Here is a 21,450-nt window from a genome sequence, read left to right as displayed (position 1 = left end):
CTGACATTCTGCATGCTATGTACAGATACCAAATATCTCTACAATTCTGTCACTGAGTTTCTGTAGAACAGTAAAACAGACATTCTACAGAGGAAACTGCTTGCTGTATGAAATGACATTCTGATCTAAGTTTTGTTTTCTTGTAACCTGGCCTATATTGTCCTACATTTTCCTCTTGTATCTGAAAGAGTTCAGTAGACCTTTCTTGTATATATGTCAATATGTCAACAGCTGGTGTCAGCAGGAGAAAGTGAGCATGTGGCTTACGATATTATCTGTGTTTAGAATCCCTAAAACTGCACAGTCATGCAGACGGAAGAAATTGAGGAAGAGTATGAAGAGGTGGTGGAAGAGGTGAGTTTTACATTTACAGAAACACAGAAAGCAATGCATCACTCCATATCACAAATACCCTTTCCATTTACACTTGAGGACAATACAATACCGTGCAGTAAAATGGGGAGCGTCTTTGTCGCCCCAATCTAACCCTGTAGGTAAGCTACGTCTGCAGGTACAATCTGCCTATGAATAGCTAACTCTGATACTTTCCAGGTCAGCACTTCACAAACCAGGCATCTGCAAAAGGGTTAGATCCTGTTTCAGACAGGCTTCCCTTTTCATGTAGGCAAGCAGGCCACCTGCTGTAAATCTTTCCCTTACATAAAACCTCAGGCACTTTTGCAATTTCCACTGAATCTTCCAGTATTCTTTATACCAATGATACCAGCGTTTCATGATGTCAACACGATAATGCTAACATTAGCCAGTGACTTCAAAACACGTAACAGTAAACATTTGCAGGGATACACACAAACGGTCTGAGGTTTACCTGCTACAGTTACAAAGCTGTAGCGTACATGAAAATGAAAATGTCTGAACAATAATTTCAAATTTCTTTCAGTACATATTCAGTACTACAGTAAAGAACTTGTAAAATGTGCCTTAATGGAAGTGCAGATTGCTAGTCACAACACTCCCTTCCCAGTGACTGAAGTTCTATCAGTGCTAAGATTATTGTTTTGAATAATTGTGGACAGCAATAACCTCCAGAATTCTGGCCAGCTTCAATATGTGCTGCCATTTGCCAGAACAAAGATAAAATCAATCATTGTGAAATATAAAATGTCCATGATTACATGTTCAAAAGATATAAAATTAAATGTCTAAAATGTAATGATCAATAGAAGTAGAGAAATCCATGAGATTAATGCATCTGTTTTCAGCATTGTATGAAGGTTTAAATATAATCCACTCCATAAGGTGACCCTATTTTGCCTAGTGATCTGCACTTTTATTTGATTTGACAGTGCTGCTATGTTTTAACTATGATAAATGTAATGGTGGACTGATACATGTTTGCCTCACCATTACCTACTGTCATAGCCATGAAAGCTCATCTCTGAAATTCCTGGAATTCTGTTTATCTATTTGTCTCTTTATGCAATTGTAATATGTGCTTAGAGACTGTACATTTTGTTGTTAATATAATCCAGATACTGAGATATCTGAGTGTTAAATGGAAGAGTGAAAGCAGAAGGCTAACAGTTTAATCACTTATTTCCATGTGAAATGGGATTAAAAGTTAGTCTTGTACTTGTGTCATTTTACGTCATATGTAATCTAAAGTGGAACTCAAGCAGAGTGGTGGGATTTTAAAAAAATCACATGGACTTAGTTGTATTTTTGCCAGATGCGCTCATCAGCGGCAGAAAAAAAAAAAAAAACTATGTTACTGAAGAGCCGCTGACATGGTGTTTGGAAAATTCAGATTCTGTAACTGTTGTCCATATCAGCTACAAATTGTGCCAAGATTCTGTGCCAGTTCTAGAAGCATTCACTGAAAAGAAAAAAAAAACAGAAAATTGATATTTCTCAAGCAGAATTAATATTTTGTTCTCCCTCAATTTAAAATGATATTTTTCATTTGAGTTCCCCTTTAACATCATTTGTGTTTAGATGATTCTAACTCATTCACTGTCTCATTATTTATGCCAATGGATTTTTTTATAATTTGCCACATATCTCCATTAAATGGAGTAAAAAAAAAATATTCTGTCAGTCGATACACTCTGAACTCACTCCCTCTTCCATCTACATTTTCAAATATATGATTCTGTTTCTGAGGGTTCACTTGTTACTATAGTAATGCGGCTTCTCTCACTGAGTCTATGGAACTGAAGGACACATAAAGAGGATTTTTCTAAAAAAAAATAATAAAATGTACAGGGAGTGCTGTACAGAGCAGAAATGAGTACTAACATGCTATTGTTATTATCCCATACTGAGTCTGACTTCATTTTGAAGCATTTCTCTGAGAAACTTTGCTTTATTTAATAAAGAGGATACAGCTGAAGTCATCTCCTCAGATATATGAGAGCTCCTGGGCAGGGCTACTGATATGGAAGTTGCACCCCTTGGCAGGGCAGAGAGAGGGGTCAAATGAGTGAGTGTCCGTTGTAAATCACACTCTGTGAGCTGGGTGCATTAACATCACCTGCTTAACGGGTGCATGGAAAAAACACCTGCAGGCATAAAATATGAGAGATCTGCAGAGCTGTTGTCTCTTTTTGTAGGGCTGCACACTCTTGTTGCATCGTAGAGCTGTCCTCTCTCTCAGATCTTTACTTTCTTGCTCTGTAGAGCTGCTCTCTCTCTCTCTCTCTCTCACTTTTCCTCTGTACGGCTTCTCTCTCTCTCTCTCTCTCTCTCTCTCTCTCTCTCTCTGTCTGTACAGCTACACTCTCTCTGTAAAGCATATGAGGACCCAAGTGTTTGTATGGGTCCCCACAGTCTCATAGATTCAGAGACAGAAGCCCATTACACTTGACCTATTATGAATTAACTGTACAGGATGTTTTTCCAGCTCTGGTCACTCATTGATATACAGCCTCAGTGTTGTAGCTGTGTGAGGTACTCAAAGCATTAGCAGATCTACTATACTGCTCTTGTGGCAGTCTGCCATATTCTTGAAAGCTTTCGGTATGAGTCTGAGGATTAGTGTCACTTTCTGAAACGGAGAGTGTTAAAATGCCATTGATTCTCAGGCCCATCTTTCAGAGGTCATAAAGTTAAAATAGACACAGGCTGCTAGTAGAAAGAATCCTGTTCAGCAGGTCAATTTTCAAAGCGGAATATTTTCTAAAATAACAGCTCTTCAAAAGGTTCATCTGCAGCCACGGACCACTTAAAGTAAATGAATTTATCTTAAATCTAAGTCTTTTTATGGTGTTCTTTCTGAGCCTAAGTCATAGTCTCAATTTTTTGTGATGATAGCATCTTGATAAATTAGAATAGGCATGAGGTCATCTGGTATCCAGATATTCTCACAGACTCCCACAGAGTCCTGTCAGTCAAGCGCAGCTCAGCCAGGTCTCTCAGTTTCTTCATCTAGGCTAATGATATAAATATTCATTACATAAGACTTGTATCTTAAATAGATTAGTTCCCTTAATATTAAATTTAGCTGAAAAGTTTTAATTATGTTTAATTGTAAATGTTTAATTTAAATGTTTAGGTTACATATTTAATGTAAATAAAAAATTTTAATTACATTGCACACAGTTTTGTGTGAAAATATGTTACATTATAATGACTAAGGCCTCAATTTTTCTGAATGTTCAGTGTTGTGACATAGTTCTGCAAACAGGTTGTACAATAGTAGTAGTAGTAAATCAGTGCCTTAAGCACTGTACCAGAGCTGGAAGAGTCCCCATATATCGTATATTTCCTATTCTAACTTCACTTTGAACTTTACTTTGAAACAACCAAGTTTGTCCTATATTTATAGTATGTTGTGGAGAGCTCATCGGGGAGCATGCAGCAAACACAGGTTACAGAGGTAAATGAACTCCTCACAGAGGTTGATGGTGAAAAAAATGCATTGTTTCCACTTTTGCAGAGTGTGGTTCTGTGCATGCACACACACACACACACACACACACACACACACACACACACACACACACACACACACACACACACACAAACACCACACACACACACACACACAAAGCAGCTAAAAGAAAATTTTAGCCGGCAAATTCCCAAACAATAATTCTGCATTATGACACTCTTTAAGTGGCATGTAATCTAGTTCAGTAGCTTCATATACACTATGAAATGCTCTTACTGTTAGCAAATGGTTGAAATTTTTGCTTCTGAAAAAACAGGCAGAGTGATTTGCCAGTGTAGCTTTGTTAAGTGTGTCTCCTGTGCAGCTAAAAATGTTGCATCTGCGCGAGTACTGGCAGTGCATGCCGCTTTTCTATGGTCAGTCTGTTGCAGCAGAAGATGTTGTCTCTGCCCTTGGCTCTTTGTGGTGGTAATCGAATGCAGCATTCATTCCCTGCTGCTGGCATCACAAAATGGCTGTCTCCTTTCTCATAGATTTTGCTCAATGCTGTGTTTCTAAGATGCTTATGAATAGCGCAAATTTGAACAACACGTGAAACAATTAAACATCAAAGATATTTGTTGAAGTGTGTTACCTTTCTTTGGTATCTAATATTGAGTTGGAGGTAAGTAAAGATGAGCATAACATTGCCATAAATTATGTTACTACATATCTAACACCATTCTACATTAAGTTCCATATGTCAACCCCAATACGTTTTCAATGTACACACAAATTAGATACATTTCATGTCCACTATTTGATAGTCTCCATAGTGTTTTTTTTTTATTTTTCATTTACAGTTAACCTCTTCAGATAGACATAGTTACAGTCATATTCATTCATAAATGAATTAAACAATCGGTTTGTATTTTTAAAAGTAGGGATATTCCGTGTGCATGTGTTCCACATGTCTGTCATCGTGTAGTCTGGCCAAAGTGTTGTTGGTTCATCCTCAGTCTCTGTATTGGTTGTGGCATGCATTTGTAATGGCCCCACCTCTCTCAATAGCAGGCTGGGGGCCTGCCTGTGCGGAAGGTCAAGAAGAAGAAGAAGGTGGACACCTCCAAGTTCATGACCCCCTACCTGGCCCACAGCCAGAAGATGCAAGAACTCTTCAGCCACGTAAGCTGAGTGCCTTCCGTGCAATTACAGATCTTATCCTATGAGAATTAGCCCTCTAACTCAATCGTTCTGTTTTTTTCACTCACATCTATAGAACAAGTACCGCGAGACCTATGACAAGACCAAGGGCCAGCCCTACTTGATCACTTCGGACACCCCTGAGATGATCAGAATTAAGAAGGCACAGGAGCAGCTCAGTGAGGTCTGTAAACCCTCACCCCCACCACTAATTCAAACTGTTGTGCTCCCTAAATTTACAATATACCACCTTGCCAAAGCATGGTTACATAACCGAAGTTCCGTCTCTACCACTCTCTCTCTAGTGAGTTTTCTCTCACTATGATGACCAACATACAGGCCCCTTACATAGCGCTTATGTTCAGAGACTGTATTTGTGTATTTAATTTTTTTTAACCTAGGTGGGATTCATATTTGAAAAGTGAAATATTTGTACAGAAATTACTGCTATCAAAAAGAACACAAGGGGGATGGGGGAGGACAAAGCCCAGAACAATGTGAGCATATGGGTCGAGTTAGCACGCAAATATGTCTTTAAGCTTAAGACCTAAAAACTGTCACTAATGGAAAAGCTACGTTATTTTTTAGATGGGTAAAATGTTTTGTATCTGAAAATAAAATTGCAGTGAAATTGCAATCAAATTCAGTGACTTCACAAAACCAGTATGCCTATAGTACTGTATTCTTTTATATTCGTTCCATAATGAATATCCTGCTAATAATCGAGAGCGGCTATGAATGTGAGATTATGAGAATAAAAATTCAGATGGAACACACAGAATGTGTGAAAAAATTATTTATACCTTTAATTTTTTATTTTTATGGATAAATATAAAAAATATAAATTATAAAAAATATAAAATATTATATATTCATGACCAATCTGTGTATATACAGACACACATACACACACACACACAGATTGGTCATGAAGTTCCAATCTGTTTTTGTGACACTGTCCTTCAAATCAAAAATATATTATTCATCTCATACGTCTTACAATGAACTTCCTCCTCCTCAAAGGTGAAATACCGCATGGAGGGTCTGAAGGCACGTACCGTCTGCAACTATGATGGAGAAGCCCGAGACATCACCCATGTGAAGCATGTCTCTGAGCTGGTCAGCAAGGTAAATGCTTATGCTTATAAAACATACTTAAACAATACATGGCAATATACGTATATGACATTAATCATAACATTTTCCATGAGATTCTCAGAATTCAGTATTGCTTAAATGGTTGATCAGTTTAAGAACAACAATTCAAAAAAACAACAATTTGAGATTCTGCATATCTGATAGGTGGATGAAAATATCAGTTAAACAAATCAATCACCAAATTAACTGCCACACATGGGGATTCCTAAACTGTTGTGTAATGAAAGTAAAAATGTTTTGTGTGTTCTAGGTCTTGTATAGGCAAAAATGGGATGAGACCAAGGACAGGTACATGCTACCCCCTGATGCCCCAGAGCTGGTGCTGGCTGTGAAGAATGCTGCCAACTACAGCAAGGTATCACTCAGACAGGGTGTCACAAAGCTATGTTATCATCACACATTCAAAAATATTAGACATTCCTTATCATTCCCTAATGTTTGCTGGACAGTTAAGCAGCTTGCAAAAATACAGTTTAGCCTGTTTGACTAAAAATATGTTTAACTAGTTGGCTAGCCATTGACCTCAAAACATATTATTTTGTTGTACCTTTTGTGAAATAGATAACTGCTGTAATGTTGTAGCTTGATGTTTCATAGTCATCCTTCTCTATTCTTAATCAGTGGGTTAGAACAAGCATCTCCGTCTGAGCTGTTTTTAATTTAAATGAAAAAAAGCATTTTGATTTGAATTGATCACAGTTTGCTAAACGAAGTTTTTAACCTGTTTTAAACCTAAGATAAGAGGTTAGCTGTTCAGAATAATACATGCAAAACTTTCCTGCAGTGATCAGACGACCCTGCTCATTTACAGTAGTGAGGCACAGAAAATTTTAAACAAACAGCTGATTACGAGGGTGTCAGTAGTTGGTAGTGGACCAAGACCTTGTTCAAATGTAGTGAGGTAATGTCCTTAACTACAGAATTATTCCTTAAACACGTCCAATTCAGAAGAATACAATTCATTCTTGGCAAGATTGTATTTACATCTGAAGTTGCTTTAATAACATTGGTCCCCCCAAAAAACAATGAATGAATGAAGCAACATTGTCATTTTCTGTAGGGATAGGTATAACACTTCTAGCTAGGTTGCTGCTAACTCTGAATACTGAATAATGAGTTATGTTCCCATTTTGTTGGACAACTAGCTTACTAACTTTGAAGACTTCATCTTCAAAAATAAGTTAAATTGCTGAATTTCCACTGAACATTCAATATAGTGACTTTGACACATTTTTTTATCATTAGACATCATAATGGTAAACAGTCATTATAACCAAGCACATTTCATATTTCAAATTAAACAATTCAATTATACCAACCCACATAAGACAAAAAAAAAAATAGCTGCAGAACTATGTAATGGTATTTTGAGTAAGTTAATGATTTAATCATTCATAAGTGATCGGTAAACCAATTAAATTATTTATGAATGATTAATTATTAAATTAATTATTAAGCAAAACACAAATAAGTAAATTAACAAAAATTAAAGGCATAAGCCAATATAGTTTTTTACACATTAAAAATTAAAATGCACTTGTACTGGCATATCACTTTCAATTGCTGTCATTTCTGTGATTTTTAAGTTGATGAATAGTTAAATCATTCAAATGCTTTCTGATGACTATTTCCTTATACTGTTAAAGTAAAACTATCAATTTGCATTATACATTTAAATTGCCATGCCATTCAGTTTAAACTCAAATTGAATGTGAAATGAGTGCTTTTCCCTGAGTGGCTGCTTCTCCCTGTCTGTTAGAAACTGTATACAGAGGCATGGGATGAGGACAAGACCATGTACTACCCCTACAGTGACAGCCCAGAACTCCAGCGTGTGGCTAAGGCCCAGGAGATCCTCAGTGACGTGAGTACATCAGCTGCACTCTTCTCTTTCTTTTCTCCTCTGTCCTCACTTCCTTTTACTTTCTCTTTCCTTCAGTCTCTCCCTCTCTAATGCCTCCCCTTGTCCTCCCCCTCCCACTCCTCTGCTCTTTCTCTCCTGCTCCTCCTCTCTTTTGTCCTCAACATACTCACTTGAATGCACTGCCAACATGCCATGTTCTCTCAATGTCAAATTCAAAAGCATACTGAAATTCCCTCAGTGTTTTCTGAACATAACTGCAGTCTTCAGTGTTGCCATCTGACAGACTTTTTTCTAATAGAAAGTTTTCAACGATGAGCATGAGACATTGTGTTCCACTCAGGGAAGATCTGACATGGTTCAGAGGTGTTAACAGATATCAGGGTTTGTGGGATTCTCTCTTGCTTAATGTGAGCAGACTCTTTGGCACAGGCTTCAGTCAAACTCCTGAAAGGTCACCCAATGTCTCTAACCTTTCAAATTCAAATTCAAATTTGCTTTCTAATGCCCCATGTAGATTAAGTACAAGAAGGGTCATGATGAACGGAAGGCCAAGTACACCTCGCTGGCTGACCCACCGGATGTTGAACTGGCCAAGAAAGTGTTCACCCAGCGCAGTAATGTGAGTGATACTCCTTCCCCATAGAACATGGACTGATAATTTCCCACAAGTCTCCCCGCATGTCACTCTCATATTGCTGTTGTAACATTCTAAAAACATTACCTCTGCTAAGACACCACAACAATATGACAAGAATGACCTGTGTCTGCTGAGATATCATCTTTTCATTTTTCTCATCTTTTACATCCAGACAAATTATGATTAAGATCATTTTCTGCTTTTTGCTCTTCAACAAATAGTAAAAATACATCTTGAAAAATACATGTAAAATGATTTTTGGTGAGATTTATCCAGTTGGCTAGATTTTCTGCTGACTTTGATGATGGTCTATCTGTTCCCTCTTTCAGCTCAAGTACCATGAAGACTATAACAAGAACGTTAAGGGTCAGTGGTGCGAGACGCCATACTTTGACGTGGCTGTTGCAAGAATGGCTATGGACAATCTCAGTGCTGTAAGTCAGCCCTGTCCAGTTCACAAAAAGCTGTGGTGTCCCCTTTTCTGGAAATATCTTTGTGTAGCACCTTTGTCCACTCTGTGCTTTTGAAGCTAAGGGTGATTTTTTAGGAGGATTTGCTTCATGAGGATCAGAGCTCTGTTGGATCACAAATTGTTCCATTCTCCAACAGTACAACCAATAATCTACCAAAAAAAGAAGACAGCTACATTTCATCACAAAGTTATCAGCCTAAGTCATGCGTCCTTTTCCCCCATTTATAAAAATCCTACCTTTTCTATGTCCCATCAGAAAAAGTATACGGCTAACTATGAGGAAATCAAAGACCAGATTTACTTCATGCAGACGGAAACTCCAGAGTACGGCTCACATAAGAAGGCCCGCAACGCTGCCAGCACGGTGAGCATCCCTTTCTGACCTGCCCCTCTCTGTCCGTTTTCATGTATAGCCTTTCAAAGACCAGACAGGTTAAGCTTGAACTCACTTATCTTTACAGCTCAGTACAAAGTAGTAGCAGTAGGTGTAAAACTGTGGTGATGTTGAAACCTTAATGTTCAATTAAATTATCGCAATTAAATTGTGTCTGACCCTGTGGACCATTACACAGAAACAAAAAACAAAATAACAATTACACTGGAGTGATGTTGTATCAGAATTGTTCACTTCAATATTGGTGTAACAATGTATGCTTACATGGGTAATTGCTGCCCATGACTTTGTTCCATCTGTTCCTCTCTCAGGTCCAATACAAGAAGGACTATGAGAAGACCAAAGCCGTGGCCGATTATAACGTCCTCCCAGCTACAGAGAACCCCCTGCTGAGACAGATGCGATATGCCGGCACGATTCTAAGTGATGTACGTCTGTCAAATGAGCCCTTAGAGCCCCTCAGGTTCTGCTCCTGTGTTTCAGTCCAAACCAATCCCTAATGCTGGAATCCAGCTGCATGTGGATACAGTCTGGTGAAGCCTCCACTTTACATTTTTATATTTTTGAGGACACAAACACTTTATTTTTGTATTATGAGACGTCAGGCCCCTTAGATGTAAAGACAGAAATATGCAATGCTAGTTTGCTGTGCTATCAGCAGTTATGAGCTATTATGAGTGAAAGTTCATGATCAAGGAATCTGGACAAAGACTTGTGTGTCCTGTTGCAAGCCTTCTGACTGGTGCTTTGTGTGTTGTTGCTCTCTCTGCAGAAGGTGTATAAGGCCAGTTATGAAAAATCGAGAGGTTCCAGCATCAACTATTGTGACACCCCCAAGTTCAAAATGGACAGCGTTCTTAAGAGCTTCTCTGATGTAAGTGTTGCGTTGCTCAAATAGAAAACTGAGATAATGAGTATTTAAGAGGTTGCTGTGATCTTGTCCGTTTGGACCCATTATCAAAGAATGAGCATTTTAACACCTGCTGTGATGTCCATGTCTGCTCTCCCCACAGGCACATTATAAAGACAAGTACGACAGTGAGGTGAAGGGACACTATATTGGCAGCTATGAAGACATATACATGCTTCACTGTCAGAAGATGGAGGAGATTAAGGGTGATGTAAGTCGGTCTTATGGTTCTCATGGAAGCATTAAGAGACATCGTAATTTAGTGTTTCAAAAATAAATCCCATTTCAAAATGTTTATCAGTAGGAAGAAATATAGCGTCTTACAACCAGGTAAAGTAAGACATACTTTCAGTTTTTGAATTCCATTTTCATCATTAATTTGTTATCCGATATTGTGTATCATTTTAGGGAGCAAAATGTCAACAAATCTTGCTGATACAATTTTTTTCACAATCTCTCTTTTTTTGTCTTTTTCAGAAAAATTATAAATCCGATTATGAAGACATGAAGAAAAGGTGTTATTATCCTCAAACCATAAGCCCTGAATATGAAGCCACAAAAAAATTACAGCAGTGCAAAGATGTAAGATGTAAAAACATCCCACTGGCCACATCACAGTTTCTGTGAACACTTGCTTTTCCTCAGGATTTCTACAAAATTAGCCACACACTAACATAACTTTTATAGCTCAAAATAATTCACTGTATTTGGTGTGAATAGTTAGAGGATGATACCAGGTATGCTTTATCTCTAAATGGGCACTTTTATCTCTCATGTTTTACTTTATCAGTTGTGGATTTCTGGTTATATGAATTTTTCAATGATAATCTTTGGCATTTGTGTTGTCTTTTCAGAAAGTGTATCGCCAACACCCTGACAAAATCAAGTTCACTCAAGTGACGGACTCTCCAGTCCAGGTCCAGGCTACCATCAACGCAATACAGCTGAGCGATGTAAGTGTCCAAGGGACTGCTGTGTCTTCACATTTAGAATGAGAGGCAATTTCAAAAAATGTATTTGTTCATGTCCAACGCCCTTAATGCTGACCTGTGAACGCTATGGAGACCATAAGAAATCACTGTGCTATTTTGAGAAATGCGTGCCATGTTTGCCAAAAATAATCGATGTCCAATGAGAAGAGTCTGAATGGAAAAGACCCCTAACATGGACTGCAAAAACTCAGCAGTGCCATCTAGAGGAAAAGACTACTTTTTCTGATGTTCTGAGCTTTTTTACTGACATTAATTGTTCCTGATGGAGGACTTTAAGATGATTACAGTACCATTAAACTCTCTGTGTTTGTTTGTTTGTCTTTCAGCTAAATTACAAGTCGAAGTATGAACAAACGAAGTTTAAGTGCTCCTTGCCTCCTGATTACCCCTTCTTTGTTCAGTCCAGAGTGAATGCCTACAATCTTAGTGATGTAAGTACAACTTCATTTAAGAAAAACAGCAAGGCTGATGCTCCTCTGAAATGTGTGCTGCATTCTTCCAAAGACAAATATTCATATAAGCCATGCAAAAATGTCATATTCTCTTTCAATAATTTTCTTTCTTTCATTTTTTTCATATTTCCACAAAATGAGCATATTTGTTTATTTGCGAAACATCAGTTTCAGAAAGATATTTATTGAACTCCGAAACATATTTTAATATTCATATTTTTCATTTTCAGAAATGTTATAAGCATGACTGGGAGAAAACGAAGGCTAAGAATTTTGAAGTGAAGTTTGACGCTATTCCTATCCTTGCGGCACGAGCCCATACCAACATTGCCAGTGACGTAAGTGTTCACCAGTATGTGCTCAGGGCACTCACAGTATTGTGAAAATAACAGAGCATGCATATAACAGGACCAAATAAAAATGGTTCTGTGAAAATGGGCCCAGCTGCACACTATGCAATAAAACTGAGTAAGCAATTATCAGATATGAAATGAATTGTAAGAGAGGGGATTGTGATGTGTAGCTTTTTTTCATCTTAACTTTGAGAGTGCAGCCTATGGTAGACTAGACTCCCTCCTGACAAGGTGATTATTTCAGTCTTTCTCTTGTTTCAGGTGAAGTATAAGAAGGAGTATGAGAAAGCCAAGGGACACATGGTTGGAGCGCTCAGTATTCAGGATGACCCTAAGATTCTGCACTCCGTCCATGTGGCCAAAATCCAGAGTGATGTAAGCCAAGCACTACGGACGAGAATAATAATTTAACAAATATTCAGCCCTGCTTCACAGCTGTAATTATTCATTACACAGTTCCTACTGGAACTTGGTCTTTCATGTGAGCCATCATAACAGGCAGTAGTTATTGTATATTGCTGGTAAATTAGAAAATTGGTATTGTATATTGTGTTGCCAGAAGTGTTATATTATACTGGGGAAAGCTGTGAACACTGTGCTGTAAAGACAACAAAGACTGTGGGAATGTTGGTCTTAACATCATTTTCCTCAAGGCTAATATGAGTCTAGCTATGCTGAGCTAACTGAATCTCTTTCAGCGTGAGTACAAGAAGGACTATGAGAAGATGAAGACCAAGTTCCACACTACCTTGGACATGATGTTAGTCACCCTGGCCAAGAAATCCCAGGCCATCACCAGTAATACGGGCTACAAGCAGCCAAACCACAACTACTTTTTGCCCTATGACAGCTTGCCACTAGACCTGGCCAAGAAAGCCAACATCCTCCAGAGTGAGGTGAGCAAAGCTGGGTCCTGGTGGCTGGGTGTTTGCTCTCATTCTTTTAACCATAGGCTGAATCTTCTGCACCGCTCTGAGTAGAGTGGGCCGAAATGCAGTCTGTTTAACACTGTAATGAGGAAGACGTACAACAAAGTATGTTGTGTCTTTGGAATTAAGTGTGTTTTTTTTTCCTCACCACAGAATGAGTACAGGTCTGAATACCATAACTCCACCAAAGGCACTCCCTGGATCCCCTTAGGATCAATGGATGTGGAGAAAGCGAAGAAAGCTGGTGAGATACTCAGCGAGGTAAGATGATGTGACTATGCCATTTTTTCCTCATCTCTCAGCAGATTAAATGCTTCTTATGTCATCCAAAGCAACTGGCAATTTACTCCATGGTACCATTCATATTGAAGTTCCAATGCTGGAATAATCCTAGGTTTGTTCTCTATAAAGAATTACAGATACTTTACCTTAACATCATTATTGAACTTGAATATGTCAAAGCAGCTTGAAGTCAACTGCAATATATCATTGAAGGCTAGAGGGTGATCAGGGAGAGTGTTTTGATGGACATGATGTTCCTAAGAGCCACTATAACTAAATGGATGTGCTTCCGGTACATCCAAAAAATACTTTCCCCGAGTCTGATCAGTGTGAATGAATGTAACATGGATCTGTCAGAAAGCATAAGCTTACCTGTCTTTCCTCACCTTTTGGTCCACAGAGAAAGTACAGACAGCACCCAGACACCATCCCCTTCACTGCCATACAGGACCACCCTGTGATGGTTCAGGCTCATATCAACCAGATTCAGAGGAGTGATGTGAGTATTTAGCTTTATGCAGTGACAAACTGACATACTGACCCTACTTTCATTCTTTGCAGTGACAGAATATGCCTTACTGAGCCTGCTTAAGAGGATAGCTGTCCTCCATCATTGCTACCACACCTACCGAATAAGCAAAAAACCATTAATATCCATCTGAAGTTGTAGCCTGAATCTATATTCAGAGAAGGCCTTTTAATAAGATGCATTCTTCTGAAGCAGGTCTAAGTCTTGTGTTATGTTGATCTGGGGGGGACTGCATGTGACCATTACTTGATGTGCAAATGGATTAGTCAATTATCTGGGTGTGTTATGTCTACTCCAGCTGAACTACAAGAAAGGCCTGGAGGCTGTCCATCAGAAATACTCTCTGCCCCCAGATGTCCCAGAGCTGCTGCAAGCCAGGTGCAATGCCTACAACATCAGTCAGGTGTGTCAGCAGCAACAAACTGCCTTCTCCTCACTACTGTTTCTCAGCATCCTTCAAAATTTACTCATAGTGTGCTTCCTTGGACATGTGTGCTGAGCACAAAATTTGGTTGTAACTTTTTTTCAGAAAAATTACAAGGAAGATTGGCAGAAAACCATTGCAAAGGGGCATGACCTGAAGAATGACGCCATATCTGTCATTGCAGCAAAGAAAGCTCGGCATGCAGCCAGTGATGTGAGTAAGACCGGTGTTGTCCTCAGACCCATTGAACAGCAAGTCTTCTTCTGCATTTTCGACTTTTCTCTGGTGCCTCCCTGCAGGTTCAATATAAGAAAGCATACATGAAGGACAGGGGCCATCATGTGGGCTTCCGCAGCCTGCAGGATGACCCCTTACTGGTGCACTACATGAATGTGGCCAAGATGCAGAGTGATAAGAACTACAAGGCAGACTACCACCAGGCCAAGCTGAAGTACCACACTCCTGTGGACATGCTCAGTGTTCTTCAAGCCAAGCATGCAACAGCTGTGACCACAAATGCTGGCTACAAACAGCTCCGCCACTTTTATACCCTCCTACCTGATGCCATGCCCCTGGAGCTGGCTCGCACCATGAACACCATTGCCAGTGATGTGAGTAGGAATGCAACCCCACTTTCCTTATCTACCAGACTCACACCCTGCTACAGCTGTCACATCTTTCTCTCTTCATTGTGTGTCTTTTTCCACCTACAGTACAACTACAAATCGGATTATGAAAGCTCTGTCAAAGGAACAGGCTGGATCCCGATTGGTTCCCTCGATGTGGAGAAAGCCAAGACGGCAGCGCGTGTTCTGGACGAGAAGAAGTACCGGCAGCACCCCGGGACCCTCAAGTTCACCAGCATCCTAGACTCCGTGAACATGGCTTTAGCAATGGCCAACACCAAGCAGCTTGATAATGTGAGTCTCACATATCTGCTCCTCTCATTGCATGTTCACATCATGTGCATGCACTGTAATAATTGTAGAATGTGTTGTACAATTACATTGTAGTTCCCCAGCCTGACAATTTGAGAAACATATAACAATTGAGACCTTTTTTTTCCAGAAAGCATACAAAGCTAGCGGAGAGAAGGTCATGCATACCTACCACCTCCCACCAGATACACCAGGGCTGCTGCAAGCCAAGTACAATGCTGCCAACATCAGCCAGGTGAGTGCAAAAACACTGCCTTTTAATTTTAGTAGCTTGATAAAGATGAATAATCTCATGGTCTTGAATGAAAAATAATAAATTCAGCATGTCTCACATTTGCACTGCAAGATTTCCATATGTAATGCAGTACCAGTTTGTAATGTATTAATTTTATTTTCTCCAACTTAGTCCTGCTCTAATTAAAACTTGGAAGGCAAACAACTGTACAGGCCAGTAATCCTTTGTCCTCTTTTCCTTTTTTTCAGACCTACTACACACACGATCATAAAAAAGACCTACTCAAAGGTCACCATGTGAAAGAAGATGCTATTCCCATTATTGCTGCCAAGTCCTCCAGAGACATCGCAAGTGATGTGAGCACAATACTTCCAAATCTGTATTCTGGTTTTCACGTTTAGGATTTTGCAAGAGACAAGGGTAATGTTTTGATATTTAAATGTAAGTGATGTACATTCAGAGTGGAAATACAACCAGGTCTTCTGGTTCATATTTCAGTACAAGTACAAGCTGGCCCACGTGAAGGCAAGGGGCCGTCACGTAGGCTTCCGCAGCCTGCAGGACGACCCCTTACTGGTGCACTACATGAATGTGGCCAAGATGCAGAGCGATAAGAACTACAAGGCAGACTACCACCAGGCCAAGCTGAAGTACCACACTCCTGTGGACATGCTCAGTGTTATTCAAGCCAAGCATGCAACAGCTGTGACCACAAATGCTGGCTACAAACAGCTCCGCCACCATTATACCCTCCTACCTGATGCCATGCCCCTGGAGCTGGCTCGCACCATGAACACCATTGCCAGTGACGTGAGTAGGAATACAACCCCACTTTCCTTATCTACCAGACTCACACCCTGCTACAGCTGTCACATCTTCCTCTCTTCTTTGGTGTATGTCTTTTTTGACTTACAGTACAACTACAAATCAGACTACGAGAGCTCTGTGAAGGGAATGGGCTGGGTTCCTATTGGCTCCCTGGAAGTGGAGAAGGCCAAGACAGCAGCACATGTTCTCGATGAAAGGAAATACCGGCAGCATCCTGGGACTCTCAAGTTCACCAGCCTGCTGGACTCCATGAACATGGCTTTGGCTAGGAGCAACACCAAACAGCTCGATGATGTGAGAGCTCTTACACCCTTCACTTAGCACTAGAGTGCCACTTGGTAGATGTCATCAATGTCACATTTAACCCGTCAGGAATCACCACATTTTCTAAAGAAAGCACCTGTCATTCCATAAAAAGAGACTGCCTATTTGTAAAGACATCATGATGATACTTTTCAGCTATAAAGTCAATTAATCTCTTTCTCTTTTTTGGTTCTATCAAAATCTAATGTCATCCAGATGCATCCATGGCTTTCTTATGCGTGTATTTTCTATACAATGAACTGCAACACAGTCCTTTATGAAGCACTAAAGTGTGATTTTCTCAACTAAAGCTTTCTTAGTTTATGGTGTACTCTTCTCAAAGTCTCACTCGGATTGCTTAAATTAGTTACATCATTAACAAAGCAGTTTCTTTAGGAGAAAAAATATTAGTTAAAAATATAACAAAATTAATGGAAAGTTGTTTTGAGCAGGAGAAAAACTGGCAGATATTTATGGATCAGGCAAGGACTGAAGTTAATATACAGCCACTTCACCGCAAGCACAGAGAAAAATCCAATCTCAAATCTAATGCTGGTTGTTGTCCTTTCCACTAGACTGCTTACAAGGCCTCTGGAGAGAAATTCAAGCACACCTATCACCTCCCTGCTGACTGCCCTGAGTTCCTTCAGGCTAAGTTCAACGCCGTGAGTCTGAGCCAGGTCAGTGTGCTCACATGGACACCCTCCAGACAAAATCACAATCACTGCAGACTGTCTACCTCTAACTTTGCCTATTTTTTGTAAAACCTACTTGATGTGGCACTTTACTTGATATGTCTATTAGCAGTACTCATTTTTATCAGTCTGTGGTTTAGTTCCCTTGTTTCTTTTTTCTTTCTTGTAATACTTTTTTCTCCATAAATGGAATAAAGACAGAGATATGCAGCATGAAGATAATATTTTGCAATCTAAATCTGTACAGTCCCAGTACAAGCGACAGTGGATGGAAGACATTGCCAAAGGATATGACATGAAGCCAGATGCTATCCCTATTGTTGCGGCTAAACAGGGACGACACATTGCCAGTAACGTAAGTCTTCATGGATGTTTCTGAAGGAAGTGCTCTGTTTATTGAATAAATATTTTCTTTCTGTGCTCAGCTGGAATAATCTAAGTGTACAATCATTCTTCTGCTGTTACAATGTGTTTTTCCACAGTACCAATACAAGAAGGAGTTTATGAAAGCCAGAGGGCATCATGTGGGCTTCCGCAGCCTGCAGGACGACCCCTTACTGGTGCACTACATGGAAGTGGCCAAGATGCAGAGTGATAAGAACTACAAGAAGGACTATCACCAGATTAAGCTGAAGTACCACTCTCCTGTGGACATGCTCAGCGTCGTTCAAGCCAAGCACGCTTCAACCGTCACCACCAACGCCGGCTACAAACAGCTCCGCCACCATTACACGCTCCTGCCTGATGCCATGCACCTGGAGCTTGCTCGCACCATGAACACCATCTCCAGTGATGTGAGTTCAGGCCAGTGATCTGTTTGTTGTGAAAGAAAAATTAAGCGGGTCAATCTGCAAGGTGTAGTCAAAGCCATGGAAGTCAAATGTGAATGAGTTTGCCACTCCTGATGTATGAGTTCCACATTAACCTTTGTCTAAAACCCTTGGAATTTAGGGCCAAATGCCATCACAGGGAGAGTCATGATGTGTAGTTAACAAAAACTCAGTGATAATTTCAGTGAAGTACTTAAAAGTACTGAGAAGTAGTCCATTATATGCTCTAAATTTGATGATTTTCCACCAGGAACGTCCTCAAAGGAACCTGTTCAAATGAAAGACCACAGACAGCTCTCATAGGAAATGCTCACCAAATAAATATAGTTGACAGTTTTTTAAGATAGACCATTTTATGGTGTGTTCTATGGGTCAGCTGACTTGCAAAGTCTCTGCGTCTCTTATGATATTTACTTTTTCCCATAACGATCGATGAGTTCTGTTTAGTCAATGAAAGTGGTTTACTTTCCCCTCAGTCAGATGTTTTATATGTTACAATTATTGCCATGGTAATCAAACAGTTGATTTCTACCCTGTTTGTCATTTTGTCTCCAGTATGAATACAAGAGTGACTATAATAGCTCTGTGAAAGGAATGGGCTGGGTGCCCATCGGTTCATTGGGAGTAGAAACTGCAAAGGTTGGTGGTGAAATACAGAGTGACAAAAAGTATCGCACTCATCCTTCCACGTTCAAGTACCATAAACTGATGGACTCCATGGATATAGCCCTTGCCACTGCCAACAATCAGATCATGAATAAGGTATGTACTGGCCAAAATATCAACTGTGCAAACAAGTTACTTTTCTCATTGTGGTACATCATGAGGTTGATCTTAATGTGTCATTTTTACCTGTTGTGTTGCAGAAAGCATACACAGAAGCTTGGGATAAAGATAAACTCAAAGTGCACATCATGCCAGACAGTCCTGAGATAGTTCTGGCAAAAGCTAACCAGATCACCATGAGCCAGGTAAGTCCTTCAAATTGAACTGAAGGTGCATTTGCCAATTCTAAGTATTCTGTAAAATGATTAAGATATGTGTTGTTGGGATCTTAGGTTTACAATGTCATGGTCTTGAGACATGACTCTAGTAATGTAAACTGTGATTGTATTTTATTTCAGAAACTCTACAAAGCCAGTATGGGTGAATTGGCCCAAAAAGGATATAATCTCAAACCAGATGCCATCTCAGTCAAGGCTGCAAAGGCCTCCAGGGATATCGCCAGTGATGTAAGTGTACATATATTTTCATTATACTTTGGACTCAATTTCTCCATCTATTCAAATCTTTTCTGATGTGCTAGTTTGAGAAAACCCCCAAAGGATGCATAGTCTAGCAAAAAACATTGTATTCTGTTACAGTATAAGTACAAGCTGGCCTATGTGAAGGCGAGGGGCCATCACGTGGGCTTCCGCAGCCTGCAGGACGACCCCTTACTGGTGCACTACATGAATGTGGCCAAGATTCAGAGTGATAAGAACTACAAGGCAGACTACCATCAGGCCAAGCTGAAGTACCACACTCCTGTGGACATGCTCAGTGTTATTCAAGCCAAGCAAGCTTCAGCTGTGACCACCAATGCTGGCTACAAACAGCTCCGCCACCATTATACCCTCCTACCTGATGCCATGCCCCTGCAGCTGGCTCGCACCATGAACACCATTGCCAGTGATGTGAGTAACATTTTTATTCATCTGGTATAATGACATCGTTACAACTGACAGAACTAATAACCTTCCTCTCTGAAATGTGACAATGATCAATACCATTCCTTCTCTCTGTATAGTGATCTGTGATCTGATGAGAAGAACTATACATAATTAATAATTAAGTGAATAATCCAATCATTATTTTATCTTTCAAGTGAAAGAACAGTATACTTTATGTTACACAACTGCTGTGGGTGTAATTCTATATGCTCCTTTATGATATAGATCTTAGTATGGCATTATGCAAGCATAGCTAAATTAATTCGTTGTCTGTCATTTTGTCTCCAGTATGAATACAAGAGTGACTATAATAGCTCTGTGAAAGGAATGGGCTGGGTGCCCATCGGTTCATTGGGAGTAGAAACTGCAAAGGTTGGTGGTGAAATACAGAGTGACAAAAAGTATCGCACTCATCCTTCCACGTTCAAGTACCATAAACTGATGGACTCCATGGATATAGCCCTTGCCACTGCCAACAATCAGATCATGAATAAGGTATGTACTGGCCAAAATATCAACTGTGCAAACAAGTTACTTTTCTCATTGTGGTACATCATGAGGTTGATCTTAATGTGTCATTTTCACCTGTTGTGTTGCAGAAAGCATACACAGAAGCTTGGGATAAAGATAAACTCAAAGTGCACATCATGCCAGACAGTCCTGAGATAGTTCTGGCAAAAGCTAACCAGATCACCATGAGCCAGGTAAGTCCTTCAAATTGAACTGAAGGTGCATTTGCCAATTCTAAGTATTCTGTAAAATGATTAAGATATGTGTTGTTGGGATCTTAGGTTTACAATGTCATGGTCTTGAGACATGACTCTAGTAATGTAAACTGTGATTGTATTTTATTTCAGAAACTCTACAAAGCCAGTATGGGTGAATTGGCCCAAAAAGGATATAATCTCAAACCAGATGCCATCTCAGTCAAGGCTGCAAAGGCCTCCAGGGATATCGCCAGTGATGTGAGTGAACATATGTTTTCATTAACTTTATATTCTACATTTCTCCAGTTACCCAAAACTTTCAAGACCTGTTACTTGAAGGATGCATAATCTGAAAAACAAACCATTCTGGATCCTGTTACAGTATAAGTACAAGCTGGCCTATGTGAAGGCGAGGGGCCATCATGTGGGCTTCCGCAGCCTGCAGGACGACCCCTTACTGGTGCACTACATGGAAGTGGCCAAGTTGCAGAGTGATAAGAACTACAAGAAGGACTATCACCAGATCAAGCTGAAGTACCACTCTCCTGTGGACATGCTCAGCGTCGTTCAAGCCAAGCACGCTTCAACCATCACCACCAACGCCGGCTACAAACAGCTCCGCCACCATTACACTTTCCTGCCTGATGCCATGAACCTGGAGTTGGCTCGCACCATGAACACCATAGGTAGTGATGTGAGTATGGAGTAGGGACTATCACTCTGTCTCATAGGTAAAAAATTATATCACATTGCCATAATTTTTTTCTCTTT

General features: G+C 39.9%; 1 protein-coding gene across 8 annotated transcripts in view; it reads left to right on the top strand.

Moving 5' to 3' along the window:
* LOC118785974 (nebulin-like) overlaps positions 1-21,450 on the top strand; it is a 67,193-nt gene that overhangs the window by 892 nt on the left and 44,851 nt on the right. For 4 of the 8 annotated variants that reach the window (XM_036540950.1, XM_036540948.1, XM_036540949.1 and 1 more), the window contains exons 3-42: positions 286-354; positions 3,788-3,838; positions 4,904-5,017; positions 5,112-5,219; positions 6,059-6,163; positions 6,444-6,548; positions 7,953-8,057; positions 8,572-8,676; positions 9,024-9,128; positions 9,423-9,530; positions 9,872-9,988; positions 10,333-10,434; positions 10,574-10,681; positions 10,948-11,052; positions 11,325-11,423; positions 11,789-11,893; positions 12,145-12,252; positions 12,529-12,642; positions 12,966-13,163; positions 13,350-13,457; positions 13,879-13,977; positions 14,306-14,410; positions 14,537-14,644; positions 14,731-15,042; positions 15,145-15,351; positions 15,500-15,604; positions 15,853-15,960; positions 16,103-16,414; positions 16,520-16,726; positions 17,311-17,415; positions 17,678-17,785; positions 17,913-18,224; positions 18,816-19,022; positions 19,127-19,231; positions 19,385-19,492; positions 19,625-19,936; positions 20,261-20,467; positions 20,572-20,676; positions 20,830-20,937; positions 21,062-21,373. In XM_036540950.1, the coding sequence (XP_036396843.1) occupies positions 307-354; positions 3,788-3,838; positions 4,904-5,017; positions 5,112-5,219; positions 6,059-6,163; positions 6,444-6,548; positions 7,953-8,057; positions 8,572-8,676; positions 9,024-9,128; positions 9,423-9,530; positions 9,872-9,988; positions 10,333-10,434; positions 10,574-10,681; positions 10,948-11,052; positions 11,325-11,423; positions 11,789-11,893; positions 12,145-12,252; positions 12,529-12,642; positions 12,966-13,163; positions 13,350-13,457; positions 13,879-13,977; positions 14,306-14,410; positions 14,537-14,644; positions 14,731-15,042; positions 15,145-15,351; positions 15,500-15,604; positions 15,853-15,960; positions 16,103-16,414; positions 16,520-16,726; positions 17,311-17,415; positions 17,678-17,785; positions 17,913-18,224; positions 18,816-19,022; positions 19,127-19,231; positions 19,385-19,492; positions 19,625-19,936; positions 20,261-20,467; positions 20,572-20,676; positions 20,830-20,937; positions 21,062-21,373 (5,670 nt within the window). In that variant the 5' untranslated portion in view covers positions 286-306. The remainder of the gene's footprint in view (positions 1-285; positions 355-3,787; positions 3,839-4,903; positions 5,018-5,111; positions 5,220-6,058; positions 6,164-6,443; positions 6,549-7,952; positions 8,058-8,571; positions 8,677-9,023; positions 9,129-9,422; positions 9,531-9,871; positions 9,989-10,332; positions 10,435-10,573; positions 10,682-10,947; positions 11,053-11,324; positions 11,424-11,788; positions 11,894-12,144; positions 12,253-12,528; positions 12,643-12,965; positions 13,164-13,349; positions 13,458-13,878; positions 13,978-14,305; positions 14,411-14,536; positions 14,645-14,730; positions 15,043-15,144; positions 15,352-15,499; positions 15,605-15,852; positions 15,961-16,102; positions 16,415-16,519; positions 16,727-17,310; positions 17,416-17,677; positions 17,786-17,912; positions 18,225-18,815; positions 19,023-19,126; positions 19,232-19,384; positions 19,493-19,624; positions 19,937-20,260; positions 20,468-20,571; positions 20,677-20,829; positions 20,938-21,061; positions 21,374-21,450) is intronic. The other 4 variants (XM_036540945.1, XM_036540947.1, XM_036540946.1 and 1 more) reach the window with 4 other exon arrangements.

This window comes from Megalops cyprinoides, chromosome 11 (assembly GCF_013368585.1).
Source record: "Megalops cyprinoides isolate fMegCyp1 chromosome 11, fMegCyp1.pri, whole genome shotgun sequence".
Taxonomy (NCBI): Eukaryota; Metazoa; Chordata; class Actinopteri; order Elopiformes; family Megalopidae; genus Megalops; species Megalops cyprinoides.
The sequence above is the reverse complement of the archived record's forward strand: the minus strand, read 5'-3'. Positions and strand labels throughout refer to the sequence as shown.